General features: G+C 38.8%; 1 protein-coding gene across 1 annotated transcript in view; it reads right to left on the bottom strand.

The window, feature by feature from the left end:
- BBS7 (Bardet-Biedl syndrome 7) overlaps window positions 1–19,193 on the bottom strand; it is a 1,778,061-nt gene that overhangs the window by 813,089 nt on the left and 945,779 nt on the right. The window contains exon 9 of the mRNA XM_044061529.1: window positions 6,280–6,364. Within this exon, the coding sequence (XP_043917464.1) occupies window positions 6,280–6,364 (85 nt within the window). The remainder of the gene's footprint in view (window positions 1–6,279; window positions 6,365–19,193) is intronic.

Genomic DNA, 19,193 nt, shown 5'->3' with positions numbered 1-19,193 from the left:
GCCTACTGTCTATATACCTAATCATAGTCCTCCCCTTTTGGCAGAATCTCCTTTCTCCATTCCTGTGTTGGCTTAGTTCTTAGGATACTTTCTGCTACTTTACAGATATAATATTCTGTTATTCTCCTTAAAGGCTTGCATCCAAAACCTGTCTTTCCTTGTTTCTTGACCTCCCCCCTCTTTCATCATCATCTCTTTCCACTTTGAATTATAGTTTTCTGCTTGTGCTACATATAGAAGCCTTAACTGTGTAGTTCTGAAATACCCCTTCAAATTGGGTAATCCTAATCGCCCCTCTTCTTCTGGAAGAATCAGTTTATTCCACTTGACTCTTGCAGTCTTCCCCTCCCAGATAAAATCCTTCAGCTCTTTATTAACTGCGAGCCACAACTTCTCATCTGGTTGATAAAAATATGCCTAACCTATGTATAAGACTAATGGGACTAAAAAAAAATTAACTTCTTGTATCTTACTATCCATACAACAAAGTTTCCATTTTCTCAGTTTTTGTATTATCTTCTGTTTAGTCTCTTCCCACATATCCTTAGCTGCCACAACAGAATCATTTTAATCCATATTCCTGAATACTTCATTTTCTCATATCCCTATAAATAAGGATATTGCTGAACCAATTCATATGTGGGTACATAATTTACCGCTATTATCTGAAACTGTGTCAAAATGTTCCACAACACTGTAATGTCTCATTCTGGTTTTGTCAGGTATAAAATAATATCATCTGCAAATTGAGCCATCTTTTCTTGATGAACATACCAATTATATCCTTGAATTTCTGAGTCCCTTATTTTCTTTGCCTATGGTTCTAAATATAATGCAAATAACAAAGGGGAAAAAGGACACCCCTGCCTGGTTCCTCTGCTCAAGCAGAAATTATCAGAGAGGACCCCACCCACTTTAATTTTCACCTGCTATCACTCATATATCCTCCTAATAAACCTTATAATTTCTTTCAGGAAATCCAAATGCTTCCATTGCCCTTCTCAAAGTCCCAGCTTACTATGACAAATGCTTTCTTTGCATCAAGACCCACCAACAACAATGGTATTTTCTTACATTCTGCTTCCCTCTGGATCATCAGTATTCTGTTAATGTTGTCAAATGTTTGCCTCCCCTCCACAAAACCACACTGATCAATATCTATCAATGTTGTCATTACTTTTTCCATTCTTTTAGCCATTTTAGACATGAACACTTTATAATCACGGTTTAGTATTGAAATTGGCCAGTATGAAGTTGGATCTGATAACCACCAGGATCTTTCGAAGCCCAGCTGTGCAACCCAACCCAGTTTTGCCCTTGAGTACATTGGATCAAGGTTCACTTATCAGCCATTTTGTTTTGTCTGTTCATGGTTCCTCCTCTTTCAAGGCAAGCTCATGTCAAAATGTGTATTAAAAGGGTTCTGCATAAGAGCCCTCCAAGTGAACTGATGGTCCCTCCTTGGGATATTAATTTTATTTCAGAGAAGCTAACACTTGCTCCACTTGAGGTTCTTAACATGGAAAAGAGTTTGACCTCTTCAAGAAGGGTATCTGAGTTGCAAGCTCTTATGGTGAGTCAACCCTACCTCATTTTCCATAGGAACAGGGTTTCTTTGAGACTTAATCCTTCTTTTATGCCTAAAGTGGTATCTAATTTATATTTTAAGCTAAACTATCCATCTCCTGTTTTTCTTTCCTGAACCTAAAAATAAAGGAGAAAGGATACTCCATACTTTGGATGTTCACAGACAACTTTGGTACTACTCACAGAACTAAATCTTTCAGATCTTTGGATCAATTGTTCATTTCTTGTGAAGATAAGAAGAAGGGACATGTGTCAAAACAGAATATTTCCAAATAATTGTCTAAGGCTATTAAGTTTTGTTACACTCACCATGATAAATCTATTCCAGGCAGGGTCAAGGCCCCCTCTATGACGGCCATGGCTTCATCTGTGTTGTTTTTGTAAAGGGTTGGATTGTAGAAGTATTCCAGAAGCTGTTACTTGGCCTTATGTACATACGTCTAGAAAGCACCATAAGCTTGATTCCTTCTCTAGGTCTAGATCAAGTATTGTTAGGACCATTTTCCTGGGGCTCCTGGACACTTCTCCTTCCACCTCCCAAATATAGTTAGCTACGGTAATCTACCCATATAGCTAAGGCTGCTGCAGTAGTGATGAATATGAAGATCATAGTGCAGTTATATAAATTGAACTTACCATAACAATAGATGTTCATATGATTACTACTGCATTAGCTGTTCCCTCCCTCCATTCTCCTTATTTTTGGTGCATCTTTATGCCAAGGTGTGGACATTTATTTGATGTTATTCCTAGAATTGTCCTTTCATGGTTCAGCCTCTCTCCCTTTGCTGGCAGGAAAGCTCTGAAGGGCTTCACATCCAAACTTGTCTTTTTAGTCAGCTCAACTTGAGAGTTTGGGTACATGAAAGGTGCCCTGAAGCTTTGAAAACTGGGCAGATGTTACATTTCTGGCAGGATATAACCAATATAGCTAAGGCTACTGCAGCAGTGAACATTCAAATATCTACTATTCCTGTAAGTTCAGCTTATACAAATGTACTTTTTATATACAGATCAGGAATATTTTTATAAACCAGAGGAGAGGATGCGGAGAACAATTAATAAAGAGTTTAAGATATTTATCTCTGAGAAGAAGAGGGAAAGAGTTAAATGGGATAAGCTGATATCTCCAATAGAACAAGGTGGTTTAGGATTACCTGATTTGAATGGATATGTTAGAGCTTCACAGTTAAAGCTCACATACATAACACAAGCAGGAGGGTTTCTGATAAAGTGCTTGGGGGAGTTCAAGAAATAAGGCTAGAGTGGGATTGTGGATGCAGATGCTGGAGGAGAATAACAACAACTATACAGAATATTATATTCATACAGTTGCAGAAGATATTCTAAGAGCTAAGCCAACATGGGATGGAGAAAGGAAATGTTTTCAACAGGGATGACTACAAACAGAGGTACAGAAAATAGGCAAGAGGGGCTGGAATTTACTGGAGAAAACTGGCAAGGTAACCAAGGTACTGGCAGCAAATAGCCAGAGAGGGAACTTTAATAGAGTGGGATGAGGCCAAGAAGTTTGGATTGCAGGTTAAAGACTGCCTTCCCTACTGGGGATTGATGTTAGAGTATGGACAAAGAGGAAAGAACAGGGGGATCCCTAAGTGAAAGACTTGCTCTGGTAGAGTTTTTAGTTGAATTTAAAACAGAAGCTGCTGTGAAAACGTAATAGTTAGTAGGGCATATAACATACTTCTACATAACTACAAGAATCAATCAGAGGAGGTTAGAAAAGAGTGAGAAGAGAGACTGGAAAAATAACTTACATAGGAATAGTGGAGGGCATATGTATACAAAAAAGTCAAGAATGTTTAGAATTTTTGCTTGGAAGGGTTTGCATGACTATTTTTATACCCTAAGCAGACTTCAAAGAATTTTTCCTCCGGTAGATGGCAAATGCTGGATGTGTGCTGGGGAAAACTGTGCACATTTTTTGGGAGTGTACTGAGCTGGCAGATTTTTAAAATTCCCTACAGAATACCCTGTCAGAAATACTGGGGGAACAAATAGCTGTAACTAAGGAAAGTGTTATTTTAAACTGGGGCACAGAAACTGAAATGCTAGATATAGGCTTTATTAAGTTTAATTATATTGGCTGCCAAAAAAACACAAAACTACTACAAAATGTAAATCAGAATGAAAACCAACTGTATTTGAAGCATTGAAATGGGATCTTTAGAAAAGACAAGGAACAAATTACACAGAAATTAATCAAATGTGTGGGAACAGCATATGCAAAATAATGTTCAGGAAGAGTAGTGCATTTTAAGGCACGGCAGGAATTGACCAATTTATGTAATGCTGGACTAAGTGACAGTTGCACAGGAAGAAAAGGAACATATGCAATGTATAATGTATGTACATAAAAAATGTTACTATGTTTTTATTCTATTAATGTACATGTGCCCATGTCTTAAGTGATAATTCAATGAAGGTGTTTTTTTTTTAAAGGATTGCTTAAATAAAGAGACAAATGCAGATTGCAAGTAGCCAACTTCATCAGCATACATATCATAATGTACTAGGAATATAGGATGCCAGATGCCCACATAATGAACATTCTGAGCTCAGACAATGGCTAACAATGTCAAATCTTTTAACGCCGTACACATATATTACACCCTGGGCGGCCGTGGTGGTGCAGCGGTTATTATTGCCACCTCACAGCAAAAGGTTCTCTGGCTCAATCCTCGGCTGGGATGCCTTCTGTGTGGAGTCTGCATGTCCTCCCAGTGGTCGCGTGGGTTTCCTCTGGGTGCTCCGGTTTCCTCCCACATCCCAAAGACATGCTGCAGATGGATTGGACACTTTACATTGGCCCTAGGTGTGAGTGTGTGCGCCTTCTGTGAAAGGTTGGATGCCGGGCTGGCAACTCGACACCGTAAAACTCCACTCCAATCAGGAGCAGACAGGTGATCCGCTGTGGCGACCCCTAACCGTGAAAAAGCCGAAAGAAGAAGAAGAAGACACATATATTACACCCTGATATACCTCAAATTATATATGCAGATTCTGATGGTGTACTACCTTGAATTAAGCTGAATGCTTGGACTGCTACCAAACCAGGTATTCTATTTATTTCCAAGGTAGCATGTCTTTGAAATTTGGAATTAATACATTTAGTTTTAATGTTACTGGTGAGCAGCACAACACATACACTTCTGAATACAAAATAATCAAATTATACAATTTGTTTTTAATATGTTTTAGTCTTATTTTTGCATTTTTGTGTTAAATTTAAAGGTTTAACATTCTATATTCAGTTTTACATATTTGTAAAAAGCCGGTTTCCTGTTGCATAGCTCATATAAAATATTGCTTCGGGTCTCCCCTGAAAACAGGCTATAAGCCTAGTGGGTATACCTATTTGACAAAAGAAAACAAATGTTTGCACAATGATGTGCATCAAAGTGACAAAAGTTCCACAATCAATTAAGAATTCACTATCAGTTATTAAAGACAAAACTGCACAATATAAGCAGATCATAAATAATATTATGACTACAACTGCAACATTATATACTAACATGTATTTATTATTCATGTTCACAAGGAACTAAGTATTAGCAGTACTGTGACTATAAAGCACATTTGTTGGAAATGAGGGGTGTTTGGTAACAAGATATGAGGGAGAACTTTAAAGCAAAGTGGGATGCATGTGCTTAAGTAGTAAGTGGAATGGTCAGAGTAGGTGAACTGCAACTGTAAGAAGAAATGGCTGGTAAAGAATGAATTAAAAGTAGAAGATATGAAATAATGAGTCAAGTTAAGAAGAAAGACGGAAAAAAGAGAAAGATTTTTTTTTTATGTCTGCTGTGTGAACAGATAGAAAAATGTGAAACAGATGTGGCAATGGAACATGCATTCTGAGTTAAGTGAATAGAGGCTCAGATAATAGTAAAAGTTAAAAAGGTGAAGACGTTCAGACATCACTGTAGGTATCAGGTGTATTTTACTTCTGTCATATAAATGTCATATCTTTCAGAAATGTACAATTTACACAATGCATTGTCTACAAAAGTAGTACAATCAAGATGTAAATAGTGAAGGACAGAACTGCCATCCATCACAAAGTGTGCAGATTTACTTTTTCAGAGTCCATTGCTGGAAACGTTACATTCAGGGACTTCCGCAGAGTACAGCTCAACAAAATGTAATGTTGGAGAGTTAGGTGTGCTAGAAAAATGGTAGGACTAGTTCGCTCTTCTAACAGACATTAATTATTTTTTATATGCATCCTGCTGTGATGGGATGATTAAATATTACTACTCATAAATATTGCATACAGGGATCTGGGTAACTGAAAAAAATAAAGTTAGTGTAGTAATAATAAAAACTAAACTTCAGCAGCAAAAACATTATGGAATTTCCCATGTGTCTGTCTACAGAAGGCAGTTGTATGGAGGAGAGATAAAATGAATACACTAAAGGGTATGCTAGCTGTTCTTACCATAGACATGGAACTACTATTACCACACTTGTATCACAGAGCTTCCAGTGTGAAGTACCGACAATGAAAGTGACAGTTCTCATATTCAAGTAAGTTTGTGTTAATACACAACACTTCGTATCTGAAGATAAGAAGTTTTACCACTATCTGCAGTACTTATATGTTGACCACTGTTATAAAAAAAATCCTCTCCAAGTACTCACATCAAAGTAAGTAGGGAGGTTCCATACCTGTATATGTAGCTGTTACTACTTCATCATAACCCTCTTTTCCAACACAACCACCCTGGACAGATGTGATACTTTCAGCCAAGACCTGGAAGAAAAACACACCTCTCTTTAATGAGTGTACCAGCAGGATTCATCAATATTAACTCTAAAATGTTTATTATGCAGTTTCATATTACATATGGCAAAATCAGTACTCAAACCTCTTATTCAAACAGTCTTACTTATAATCAGATTAACAGATGTATTTAACATAGAGGCCTTTTACCTTATTCCTTCTAAGTCAATGTTATAGAACATACATACATTGGGGTTTCAGAAGTGAACACAACAGTCTGACAGTATAGGAAACAAGAAGGTACAAAAGGGACAGGCACACAGGAACAATAGTGGGCAAACAAGCATGGGGCCATAACATGCCTGGCCATATGCACATTTAAGAAGATACACTTAAAAGTTCCTGCCACCTTTTTCAACCACTTAATAGTGCTCACCTCCCAAACTGAGCAGAGCCAAATACAATAATGTTGGCTTAAATTTGTGTCTATCCATCCAATCATTAAACTAGTGTTAAAGGTAGCTAAAGTAGTACTTCATTTGACCTGCACCTGGTAGGCTTCTAAGTATAACAAGAGTAGCACTAATCTGCCTGGATAATTAAAGGATTTAAGGCCTTTAATATTCGTGGCTAGAAATCTTTGGGTGCTTTCTAGCAGAGTAATATGTTTGGATATGTACATACTTACAAAGAGGAGCACTGTATTTGATGATGGATCTGGTAAGGTAAGAGCAGAGTTGTAGGAAGACTTGTTTGGATCTTGAAGATATCCCCCTAGGAAATTAACAGGGCCAGATAGCAGGATTTCATTCCTATGGTGGAAATGTGACGACTGAATGACACAGAGAGAGAGAGAGAGAGAGAGACAGACAGACAGAGACCCACACAAGTACCCAGGTCTTTTATAACTGTGTCTGCCTGAAGAGGGGTACAGTTAATAACATAAAAGGTGAGAGCAGCTTTTTTCTGAATGTTACTATGCTGCGCTTTTCAGCATTTAGCTTAAGACTGGTTTTAGTGCAACAGGCGTGTGTATACTCCATTCCTTGTTGGAGCCAATTAGTGTCAGTAGATGAGCCAAAATCAGTGTCTGTGTTGAAGTCATTAGTAAACTTGGTCAATCAAACTTCTGGGATTTTGGCTTGGATGTCTGTTAAAAAAAATAAATAAATAAAAATAACGCCAGACAGGAGAGAGCCCAGCACTGACCTCTGAGATACCTCTTCTAGTTACAATTTTATATTCAGAGAGGGTACCAGTAACTTTCACAAATTAGAATATGTTGGACACCCAATTTGCAATCCAGTACCCAATGTACATGTTTACATTAAGGTTGTCTGAGTTTTCAATAATACTAGCACGGGGACAATGTCAAATGCCTTGGTAAGGTTGAAGTAAGTAGCATGTATGGAATGACCACTGTTCACAGCATCTGTAAATTTTTCAAGCAAGCTTACTGGGTTTTGGTGACAGGATCTTTCCTTCAACAAACCAAACTGACTGGAGTCTAAATTAGACAAGTTATCTATGTCTGCATAAATGAGTTATGCTATGAAATGTTCCATGGCTTTGCATATAAGGCTGGTAAGGATGTTGGGTCCATAAGCACCTCAATCTGTAGAGGAGCCACACTTGTGTAGGTCAGTCACACTGGCTGCTCTCCAGGCAGTGGGGACAAACCCTTCGGAGAGGCTGAAGGTAAATTTATGCAGCGGCTTAGATAGTGCAAAACTAACACTGATGAGAATGCAGTCTGTTATGTTGTCTGAACCAATGGCAATGCTATTTTTGCAATTTAACAAGGATTTTAAGACTTGTTTTAAGGGCAACAATGTTGCTAGGTGGTAAAGTCAGTACTAAATTTGTTTGCTAATATACAAATTACACCCTTGGGACTGGAATGTGTGGTACTATTACTGATGAGCTCAATGCACTGCTGGACATTATTCCTTAATTTCTTGACATAACTGAAGAAAGATTTGCAGTTTCTTTTGGTATCAGCAGTGGTCTTAAGCTTGTACTCTGTTTTACATTTTCTAATAGCTCCCTTAAGTTCCTTGAAGGCATGTGTCAGTCTAGTTTTGAGGTCTGAGGTGGAAGAGTAACGGACGTCTTACAACTTTTCATGACTTCCTTTCATTTGTTATGCAATTTATCAATACTGAAGAGGAGGCCTGCACCAGAAAGGTATGTCTCTGAATTTAGCATTATATTTAAGGCAGGGAGGTACTGATTTTGTATGCAGCTGGCAAAAGTCAGAAGTAAATGAAGCAGTCCTCTCAGCTAGGTTTATTTGTAGGGGATTGTTGGGAATTGTGTGTAGGTCTTCTACAAAATGAAGCAGGTTTGCCCTCAATAAGGCCTTAAAGACAGTCACAATTGGTGGTAGGATGATGCTGCGAGGCATGACAGAGAAGATGACCGAACTGTAGTCAGATTTTAAAAAAGGTTGAATTGATGCAGAGAGTGGTACAGGTAAGGGCTAGTTTGGTAAGGACCATGATAAGAATATTACAGACTTTAGTAGGTAGTTTTACAATTTAGTCCAGTGTATTGTCATTAACAAAGTGTAGAAAATGCTCAGTATATACCTTTTTAAGGTGAAATTGTACCAATCAATATATAGGTAACTGAATTCTCTTAGCAAGAAAGCATTAAATTTGATATTAAATATCTCAATGGTATTAAAGTAATTTAATTTCCATGATGTTTGGGGGACGCCAATGGGGATCACTAACTAGTAATGAAGTAACAGTCGGGCTTGTTGAGGGTGATTTGGATCTCTAGGAATTCTAAGTTAAGCCTGGTGATAATTTTTATCTGACACAGGCTAGGAGTGCTCTCACTGCACTGAAGCCAAGTCTCAGTAGCTACACAATTATGGATGTGCTTGAGTTGCTGTAGGGCTTCAATAAAGTTCTGGCATCTTTCTATTTGGACTCCTAGCATTGAGTTTGCTATGCTGGAATCTCCGGAAGAGGGACGTTGCCTAAAAAAGGCAGTATGGGGGCAGCAAAGGCTTTAGCCAGTTTGCAGAAGCCATCCCTGGTGAAACCATTTCATTCCAGGCTGATACATAATGGATCCAATTAGAATGGCACCAACTACTTAGCAAACTGTTAAAGTCAATTATCTTGTCTTGGTATCTAGGCATTATTCTTGGTGAAGGCAAGACGTTACTCATGATCAGTGTCTTTTCAGCCTCTAATACATACACAGTAAGTTCTAATGTGTTTTTCCTGCATGTCCCTTTGGGTGGAATATGCCTCAGGTCATTCAGTTCCACACTATTTATTGGCATTTGTTTACCCAGAAAGTTCGAATGAGCAAAGCCCTTTTTCACCTACGGTCAGGGGAGAAAGGCTCCATTATACACACAACATGGACATCATTTGCATTATTTCATCATTTACAGTCAATTTCATTCATGAGCAACAGTTCCATTAGTCAAGCATTCTTGGCGTCAGTTGCATAAATTGCAAACAGCTTCAATTAAAAATAACAGTTACATGGGTTGTATATGAATATATTTTTTAATACACGGAAGTATATGCAGTGCAATATCATCAGTGTGTATAGATTGTCAGATTTTACATAAGAATATTTGTTAATATAAAGATTTGTTCACAATCTAGGACGAATAGGATAGAGTTACAGCAGCCCAAAGAAAGTAAGGGGGGTGCAAAAGGAAGATAAGGAGATGAGATGATAAAGGTGGATATAGTTGTGATACCAGTACATTAGGTTTTGTGCAGCACAGAGGTATGACACAAATTTATATATCTATATCAGTACCACTTTAAGCAGGGGTGGTGCAGATGCAGATCTATTTATTCATCAGGTATTGCTTCAATTGGCACTTAAAAGTTTTTCAGGTTGCAGACTGTTCTTAAGAGGAGTGGGATGGTAATCCATATATTAGAAATGCAGTGTGAATACAGGGGAGTATCCTGCATTGTTATTAGGTGAGTTATGGAAAGTAATAATTTATCAGTGGAGTGCACAAGTCTCTTTATTAGTGTAAGGCTGAATGATGGAGTGAAGAGATGGGATTTTTCAGGGTTATGTATTAGTTTGAAGGTTGTAATTAATTGTGAGTACAACAGAGAATTATTTAATTTGAGCCACTTTGGTTGTTTTAGGGAGAGGCAGTGATGCAATCTATATTGTTGGTTGATGTGAAATCAGTTAATTGAGAAGGGTGATACCCCATAGGGAGAGAGAGAGAGTTTAGTTAAGAGAATTTAATAATTCATAAGTTCATAGTTGACTGTGTTGAATGCCTTTGATAGATCCAGAAAAAGGGCTGGGGTTAGAAGACCTGAATTTCTATTGTGATTTTTATTTATTTATTCATTTATCTTTTTTTTTGACAGTACTAGTTTTACTAGGCTATTAACTTCTTTTCATGGGAGACCCGAGGTGGTATTTGCACTTATAGGGGAAACTTGGCATGGGCACTGGGGAACTTCCTCTACTAATCATTGTTCTGACTGGGACCGATTTTGCATGAATACTTCCTTTTTCTGTTCCAGGAGCAGAAGCAGCCTAGAGAAACAGGGAGGCAGATGGATAGACAGAAGGAGATAACGGAGTGGTAATGGAAGGGAAAACCAATATCAGGACAGGAGAATGCTTGCAGGAATCTGAGGAGATGTTTCAAAGAAATCTGTTTGATGGAGATGAGTCGGCAAATGATGGCTGTATAATTACAACCCTCCCATTGGGAGGGTTGCAGTATGATTTAATTAAAAACATGATGATGCAGAGTAAGCCAGAAAATGAAGGAGACGTTTATTGGGGGGACATTACAGAGAAAACAGAAAAGGAGGATGCAGAGACAACCCTGAAGAATTGTGGTGAGATGGAAAAGATAACATATGCAGAAAAAGTAAAAGAAGACAAAAGTGGAGTAGCAGAAAAGAAAAAGGCAGAAACACAGAAGTATGTGGCAAGGATTCAAAGTTAAGAAGACAAAGATATGGACAGATATAAGTATGGGACAATTTAATAACTCCACTGGGTGTAAAAGCACATAAGGTAAGAGCATTTATTCTTATTAACAGAGACATTTTGTGACAGTTTTTAAATGGAAAATTTTCATGGAGAATATGAAAAAGACTAACCCATAGAATATTTATGTGACAAAAGCATTTAACAGGGAAACTAAAAAGAAAATTAATGTACAATTTTGAACAGAAGTGGAAAGAGAGACTTTGAAAGGATATTTGGAAAAACTGGACATTGCAAAAAGTTTATGATAAAATGGATTTATGGACTGGCAGATGGGATTGTAATACTGTGTTAAAAATAGAGAAAATTTTATACATATACTGATTATAAATGTGGAAGGCAATAGGGGTGTTGTAAACTACTGGGGACAACCCAAAACATTTGTTGTGGAAAAGGACATTTGATAAGTAACTGTGATAAAATAAAATGTTATATTTCTGGGGAAATGGGACATGATGCAAAAAATGTGAATTGACATTACAAATGTAACAAAAACTGGACATTTATGGATGAATTGAATTGTAAACATGAAAATAAGAATAAGAAAAAAGAAAAATAAAGAGAAGAAAATGAACAGAGAAATTTTAGTAGTAGAAATAAAAAAATAGATGAGAAAAAAATAATAAAAAGGACATAGAAGGCTCTGAAATAAGTGACAAAGAAAACATAAATTGGGAGATAGTAAAAGAAAAAAATAATTCTATTGGTAAAAGGGTAAAAGACAGAAAAAGAAAATTTAAAGGTACAAGTACAAAAGAAAAAATAAAGGAAATGGATGGAAAAGAATATACACAGCTAATGATTTAGGGTTGGTATCATGGTTAAAATGTTTGACTCAAAGACATAAGATAAAGTGCTTGATTATCACCATTGGGAGGGAAACTGGCAAAGCTTAGACTGGCCCATTAAAGCAGATAGCCTAGTAATTAGCTATGAACCTATGAAACTGTGAATCTAAGGAAAAGGGAAAATGGAATTTTTAGAGTGCTCTCTGTAAATGTGAATAGTATTAAAAATATTGTAAAAAGAAAAGGGATTTTGGAGTGGTGTATTATGTCTAATGTAGATGCAATTATATTAAAAGGCACAAGATTTTTAACAAATGAAGAAAGATTACAAACAGAGAGACTATGGGGAGGAAATTAATCTGGAATTTGGGAAATGACAGATGTTCTGGAATAGCCATATTCTGTACAAATACAGTCAAGATATTAGATGTAACTTTAGCAAAACATGGAAGATTAACCATTGTAGATTTAAAATGGAAAGAACAAGTTTACAGAATTATAACATTAAATGCTTATACTAATTGTAAAGAAAGGGAAAGCTTATTTCATCAGGTTTTAGACTGTAGTGATAAATATGAATATTATAATAACAGCAGACTTCAATTGTGATTTAAAACTATAAAGTGTACGAGCTAGAAAGGGTCAGAGATGGTCTACAGGAGATCTGGCTGATCCCTAGAAGTACAACGGCAATTTGGTAGGGGGAAGGAGGGAAGAAAGTTGAACCAGATGAAAAGAAGACAACACTGATTTATTGTTATGGTAAGTTCATAACGTTTGTATCCGATGTTGTCATATTTCTTCTGATTCAGTGTGTGGGACAAATTCCCAAACTACCTGACAGGGACCTGGGTGAGCTTAAGGAAGGATATTCCTGAGTATGGCAGAGCTGAAAGATGTGCAAGTCCTGGACTGCACATTTAATTTGTAGTAAAACACAAAGGTATGAGATGAGGGCTATGTTATTGCTGTGTATATGTCACTGATAGGAACTCATTTTGCAAAGGCTATTGAGATTGCCATTGCTCTTTGTAGAGTGCGCCTTAGGCCTTGATTGTAGCGGCATGCCTAATGAATAACAGACAAATGAAATGCAATCTACTAATCTGCTAACCAGCCAGAGAGGGTCATTTTAGAAACTGAATGCACCAACTTTTTCTTGGAGAAAGATATGAACAATTGATCTGATTTTCTGACAGTCTTGGTGCAATGAAGGTAGAATCTAAGTTGTCTGTGTACATCTAATGTGCGCAATGTATGTTCACCTTTGTTGGAAAAATTGGGGAAGAAAACTAGAAAATCAATTTGCTGGTTTAAGTTCGATTCAGAAGCCACCTTAAGAAGGAAGGATTTGTTCTCAAAGATGCATTTTTTTGAAAGACAAGGAAGGAAGGAAGCTTTACAGGAGAGTGTCTGAAGTTCTGACACTCATTTGGCAAAGGTGATAGCAACTAGAAAAATAGTCTTCCAAGAAAGAAACTTTATATCTGTGGATGCTGGTTCAAAGGGCCTTTGGGATAAAGACTAAAGCAAAATGGTGACATCCCAGGTAGAAACTGGATCATGAACTGGGGGTCTCAATTAAAAGGTACCTCTTAGAAAGGCCTTGGAAAATTTGAGGAATGCAGTGGAATCATTGCTGAAACCTATGTGGAAGATTGAAATGGCTGCTAATTGTATTTTAACTGTGTAATAACTTGACCCAACCATGAAAAGTTCTGAAAGAAATTCCAACATTTTTGGAAGAGTTGCTGAAAAGGGGTCTATTCCATTGGACAATGCCCAGATGGAGAAATACTTCCATTTGTTCTTTAAGTCTTTTTTGTGGAACTCCTTTGAGAGGAAGACATGGTTTGAACTACTGTGGATGAAAGCATGTCATCTCTGACAGTAATTAGAAGTGGAGAAACCATGCTGTTAGCTTTAGGATCTTGAGGTCTGGTAGAGGTAGCCTGGAGAGGTGTGTGAGGAAACCCAGGAATGGATCCAGAACCCATGGTGGGTGACCTAGATGAGGTCAAAGAAAGAGGAATCATACCTGTCAAGGCCAGAAGGGGGCAATGAATATTATCCTGGTCTTGCACTCCACTGCTTTCTGAATGAACTTGGTAATAAGAAGGATAGCAGAAAAGGCATAAAGGAAATCTGGGGGGCCAAGGATGGTCTAGAGCATCTATCAGTGACTGTCCATGTAGGTAGGATGAGGGCAAAGTAACATCTGCATTTGTTGTTTGGGTACAAAGCACAGTGGTCACAGTAAGGTTGGCCCTAGCAGTTGAAAATCTCTGTTGCCACTGTTTTGCTGATAGACCACTTGTGGGGCAAGTAGTACAGTTCTGCTTGGTTTCTCCGTCAAGATGTTGGATTTCTCAGGTGTAAACATTGCTACTAGAAAGTGGTTCGAAGACATTGCCCATTACCAGATTCTTGTGGCTTCTTGGCAAAAAGGGTACGATCAGATTCCACCTTGCTTGTTGATGTACCAAACCACTGACAAATTGTCTGAGTGAATGCAATCATATCATTGGGTAGATGGTCCTAAGCACCTGCAATGCAAAGAGGACTGCTCTTAGCTCCAAGACACTGATGTGAAGGTTGGCCTCTATCTTGGACCACGATCCTTGGGTTGTTTTCCCTTCTAAATACCCCCCCCCCACCATCCATGAAGGGAGACATCCGTGATCACTGTAGTTTTGGGTATTGTAGGATGGAAGAGTATGTCCTGAGTAACAGGGGTATTGTAGGATGGAAGAGTATGCCCTGAGTAACGGACTTGGACAAAAATCCACCACAGAATGCAGTCCCTGCAGATCTGCGCGATTCATACCCTGAAATGAAGAGGTGAAGTTTCTGAGACCACTGTACAGGCAACATCCACTGTATAACTTTCATGTCATATCTGGTTAAAGGAACCAACACAAAGGAGGAAGCCATTAGACCTAGAAGGTGTAATATCAGTTGAGCCTGGGGTCTGGAATGATACATTACCTGGAGAGTGACAGATCTGATTGATCTGACATGTACAGAGGGCAGTCTTGCTGTCTAATATACAGTGTCTGTGGCAGCCTTTGAATTGTATGAATTGGGTAGGCTGTAGCTTGCTTTTGTTGGTGTTTATAGAGATGCCCAGGTGAGTCGACAGTTGAAACAGGAATAAGTGGTGTGACAGAAGTAGACTGGAGGTAGCGAGTTAGACGGCAATCGTCTAGATATAGGTTCATAGATTAGTACTAAGCTAACTGCCCTTGTGGGCCATTTTAAACCTAGCCACTTACCCAAAGTGAGAATCAAACTCTGCACCTCATCTGTAAGGTAAACACCATAACCATTATGCCAACCTCCCACCACTGGGAATACTTGGATCCCATGTAGCCTGAGACAGTCTGTCACTGCTGTCATTATCTTGGTGAACACCATGGAGGCTGTGCTGAGACCAAATGGCATCACTCTGAATTGATAATGATTGGCTTCCAAATGGAAATGGAGGAATCTCCTGGACTGCTGCTGGGTTTATATGACAGTAGGCATCCTGGAGATCTACAGAGCACATACAAATTTTTTTCTGAGCAGAGGTGGAATGGGCTATAATGTGACCATCTGGAATTTTGTCTGTGTTACAGACTGATTCAAATTGCTGAGGTCCAAAACTGGTCTTAGGTCCCCTGCCATTTTGGCACTAAAAAGAACCTTGAATAAACTCCAGATTCTAGCTGGTCTTGGGGGACTAGTTGGATGACTCTTTTGCCCAGCAACTTTAGAAATTCTGTTGCTGTGGATTCCAACTGACTTGGTGGAGTATCGGGAATTATTTGCTTTATTTTTGGGGTTTCCAAAAAGGGTACTTTATAACCTCTGATAATGGTCCTTAGCACCCAAGCATTGGAAGTTATATTTTGCCAGACTAGAGGGTGCAAGGAGAAGCATTCCCTGACTGCCTTTAGAGTGCAGCAGTTGGGCAAGTGTTCAGGGATGCTGATAAGGTTTCTCTGTGAATGATCCATGGAAACCTTGATTTTGTGGACATCCTCTGCCTCTTGGGCAACGTCCAGTGGAATTACATCCACCTCTGCCTCTGAGAGGCCTATCCCCAAAAGCATCCTGGTGAAAACATTGAGATTTTTCTGAACCACATTTATCTATCCCTTCTCTGATTCCTAGGGAAAGATCTCTGAGGAGTTGAAAAAGGGATTCCAATGGAAGACAAGGTTTTACCATCCTGTTCACTCCTGAAAAGCATATCCTTAACGTTGGTTCCAAATAAAGTGGAGCCATCATAGGGGGTGTTTAAGAAGGATGTTTTAAAGCATTTAGCAAAGTCGCATAGCGACATCTAGACATGACAACGCATCATAATACCTATACTCAGGCTGCACCATCTGCTGTTTTAGATAGCAGTCTCATGGCAACATTTAATGATGACTGTAGGGCAGGCAACTGGAAATCCTCAGTTTTTTGATAACCAGCGGTAAGTTACCCACCAGGTAATTTGAGAGTTTCTTTATCAAATCCCTAGGGAAGCGTGCCATGTGAACCATGTAGTTCAGTGCACAAAGAGAAATGGTGGCTGAAGCATACATCAATTTTCCCATTCTGTCCAGTGCCCTAGACTCCCTGTTAGGGGGATGGATAAAGGAAGTCTATTCAGACTATTCCTTTTTAGTAGCTGCTGCTACAACCATGGCATCTACATGGGTACCCTTGGCCTAAAATTTCCATTCTTTAGCAGTAACTAAAATTCTGTCTGGTTTCTTTGGAATGGGCTCTGCCACATCAGGCTCCTTCCAGACTTTCTGCGTGACAAGGTTGTCTAAGGCATCAGGAGGGAGGATCACCCAGGACATTGAAGGTTCTAGTCCAAAGGTTTCGAGAAACACTGATTCATCAAAAGGAGGAGTTTCTGTTGACCATACCTCCCTCTGTTTCATCAATTTGAGGATATCTCCAAAGGAGATGTTTTCTGGAGAAGACCATGGAGAAACTTCTCCTTCACCTAAGTCAGCGTCTTTGGTGACAGACTCAGGAGAGGAATCCATATGCTTCCTTTTACAAGTCCTCTTCTGAGGGATATGCCTTGGGACTCCTGAGGGGGACATATTGGAATTGGACATGGGACTCAAATGCCCAATTGTAAGCCAACAAGATCCAAGTGTCCCTGTCTACCAGCAGTCTTCAGAGGAAATCTGGATGGATCTGAACTCTGGGCATATACCAGTCATCTTGGCCTGACCAAGGCCCTCTTCACAGCCTTGAAAGCCAACTCAACCAGTGGAACCAAAGAAAAAACACCTAGGTTAGTCAAATCAGAAGTTCTTTTGATTTCAAGGGCTGAAGACCCTGAGGAAGCTGTCTAATGCTGAAACTACAAGCGGCAGAGATGGCTCTGAAAATCTCAGGGTCTGACACCAACTCTCTTTCTCTGGGACTCTGCTCGATCTGAGTGCATTGGAGTCAAGAGAGTGAGGGAAGATATCAAAGCTGAAGTCCCCAGGCCTATTGACTCTGAAGCTGGTACTGAGACAAGATTGGCTCCAGTCTAAAATGGCTTCAGGAATGGAGATGGTATAGGAAGCTGAGCAGTCAGGGTAGAAGGGGCTGATCTCAGTCCTTTCCTTGAGGATGGAGCTGGGAGGACTCCAAGCTGAATCAGTGTCCTCAAAAACTTTCTCATCATTTGGTCAACATCGAATTCTGCCAGGCTCCTAGTAGATCGGTCAGATCTAGAGGATGAGGCTAGTGAAGCAGGCCTTGAAGGTATGTTTTGTAATATTCAAAAATGAAGCCTGGGACTTACAGGCACCAGAGAAAAAGACGTCTTTGGTGAGGGAGTCTGGATCCTGGCAACAGTTTGATCTGACTGTCGTGAAACTTTTGGTGCTTGACCCACAATAGCTGTGGTGTCAATAGACCTTTTCTTAGACTTCTCTGGGTGATCCTCAGGTCTCTTATCTTCAGAGTTCTCTTTAATCTTATCTCTGTCTGTTTTTCTTTCCCTTTCTTCCCATTCCTTATCCCTTTTCTTCTCTTAGGAAGAGGAAGAGGTGGATGCCTTCAGGTCCAAAGACATTTTGGACCCTGTCTGTGGGGGGAAGAAGGCCTTTCTATATCAGTTTTTCTCTTCACCCCAAAGGGCTCTGGTGCCAAACACAACACAAATGAATCACGGATCCTATAAATGGGAAGGCTCCAACCACTATTCTCACTGTGAGGGTGGGTCTGAAGGTGGTATTTTATGCCCACAGGATTAACACTTTTTAAAACCTCCAACCGAAAAAGCCAAACACAACCAAGAAAATAACGAAAAAAATGGCAGAAGTGGACACTACCGATAAAACACCTTCAATAATCACAAGAAATAGCGTATAAAAGATTTAATATCCACTTTCGTCACACAAACTTCATCAGAAAACAACAAGGGTAAGCACAGAACGGTTTAAATACATCAACTAATCAGTAACTAATTAATTCAATTAAAAAATCAATTAGTTAATTAAAACGCTTAAATTAAAAACAAAAATCATAAAATTTCTTAATAAATCCAACAGTAATTAAATATTAAATAACCATCCCATGTCAAAATGTTTGGAAACAGTCAATTTACGATGTTTTAAAAAACACTTCAGATTAATCGCTTCATTAAGTCCTGGTGGTAAATCCGATTGCAATCTAACCTGCCAAAGGGTTTCTCATTGTTCTACGTAATTTCTGAAGTCCCCAGCTCTCCTGTCATGTTTACATATCTCTAATGCAGCAAACATAAACTTCTTAAAACCTAGACATGATGTAGAGTGTTTATATAAAGCATTATTGAGATCTTTAATTTTGATAGCATATATATGCTCTTTAATGCATCTACCTAAACTTCTCGTGGTCATGCCCACGTAAAAAGCTGGGCACACAGAGCACAAAGCAATGTAAATAAGCCCACAACTAGTACAGTCAACATAACCAGGAACTTCTAATATTTTTTCAGATGTTATAACATTAATATAAGGACCCTCAGATATAAAACGACAAACTTTGCAGTGGTTGCATCGAAACATACCTTTCTTCTTTCTTTC

Source organism: Protopterus annectens, chromosome 2.part0 (assembly GCF_019279795.1).
Source record: "Protopterus annectens isolate FY-2018-M chromosome 2.part0, PAN1.0, whole genome shotgun sequence".
In the NCBI taxonomy this organism is placed as follows: Eukaryota; Metazoa; Chordata; order Ceratodontiformes; family Protopteridae; genus Protopterus; species Protopterus annectens.
This window is presented reverse-complemented; position numbering and strand designations above follow the sequence as displayed.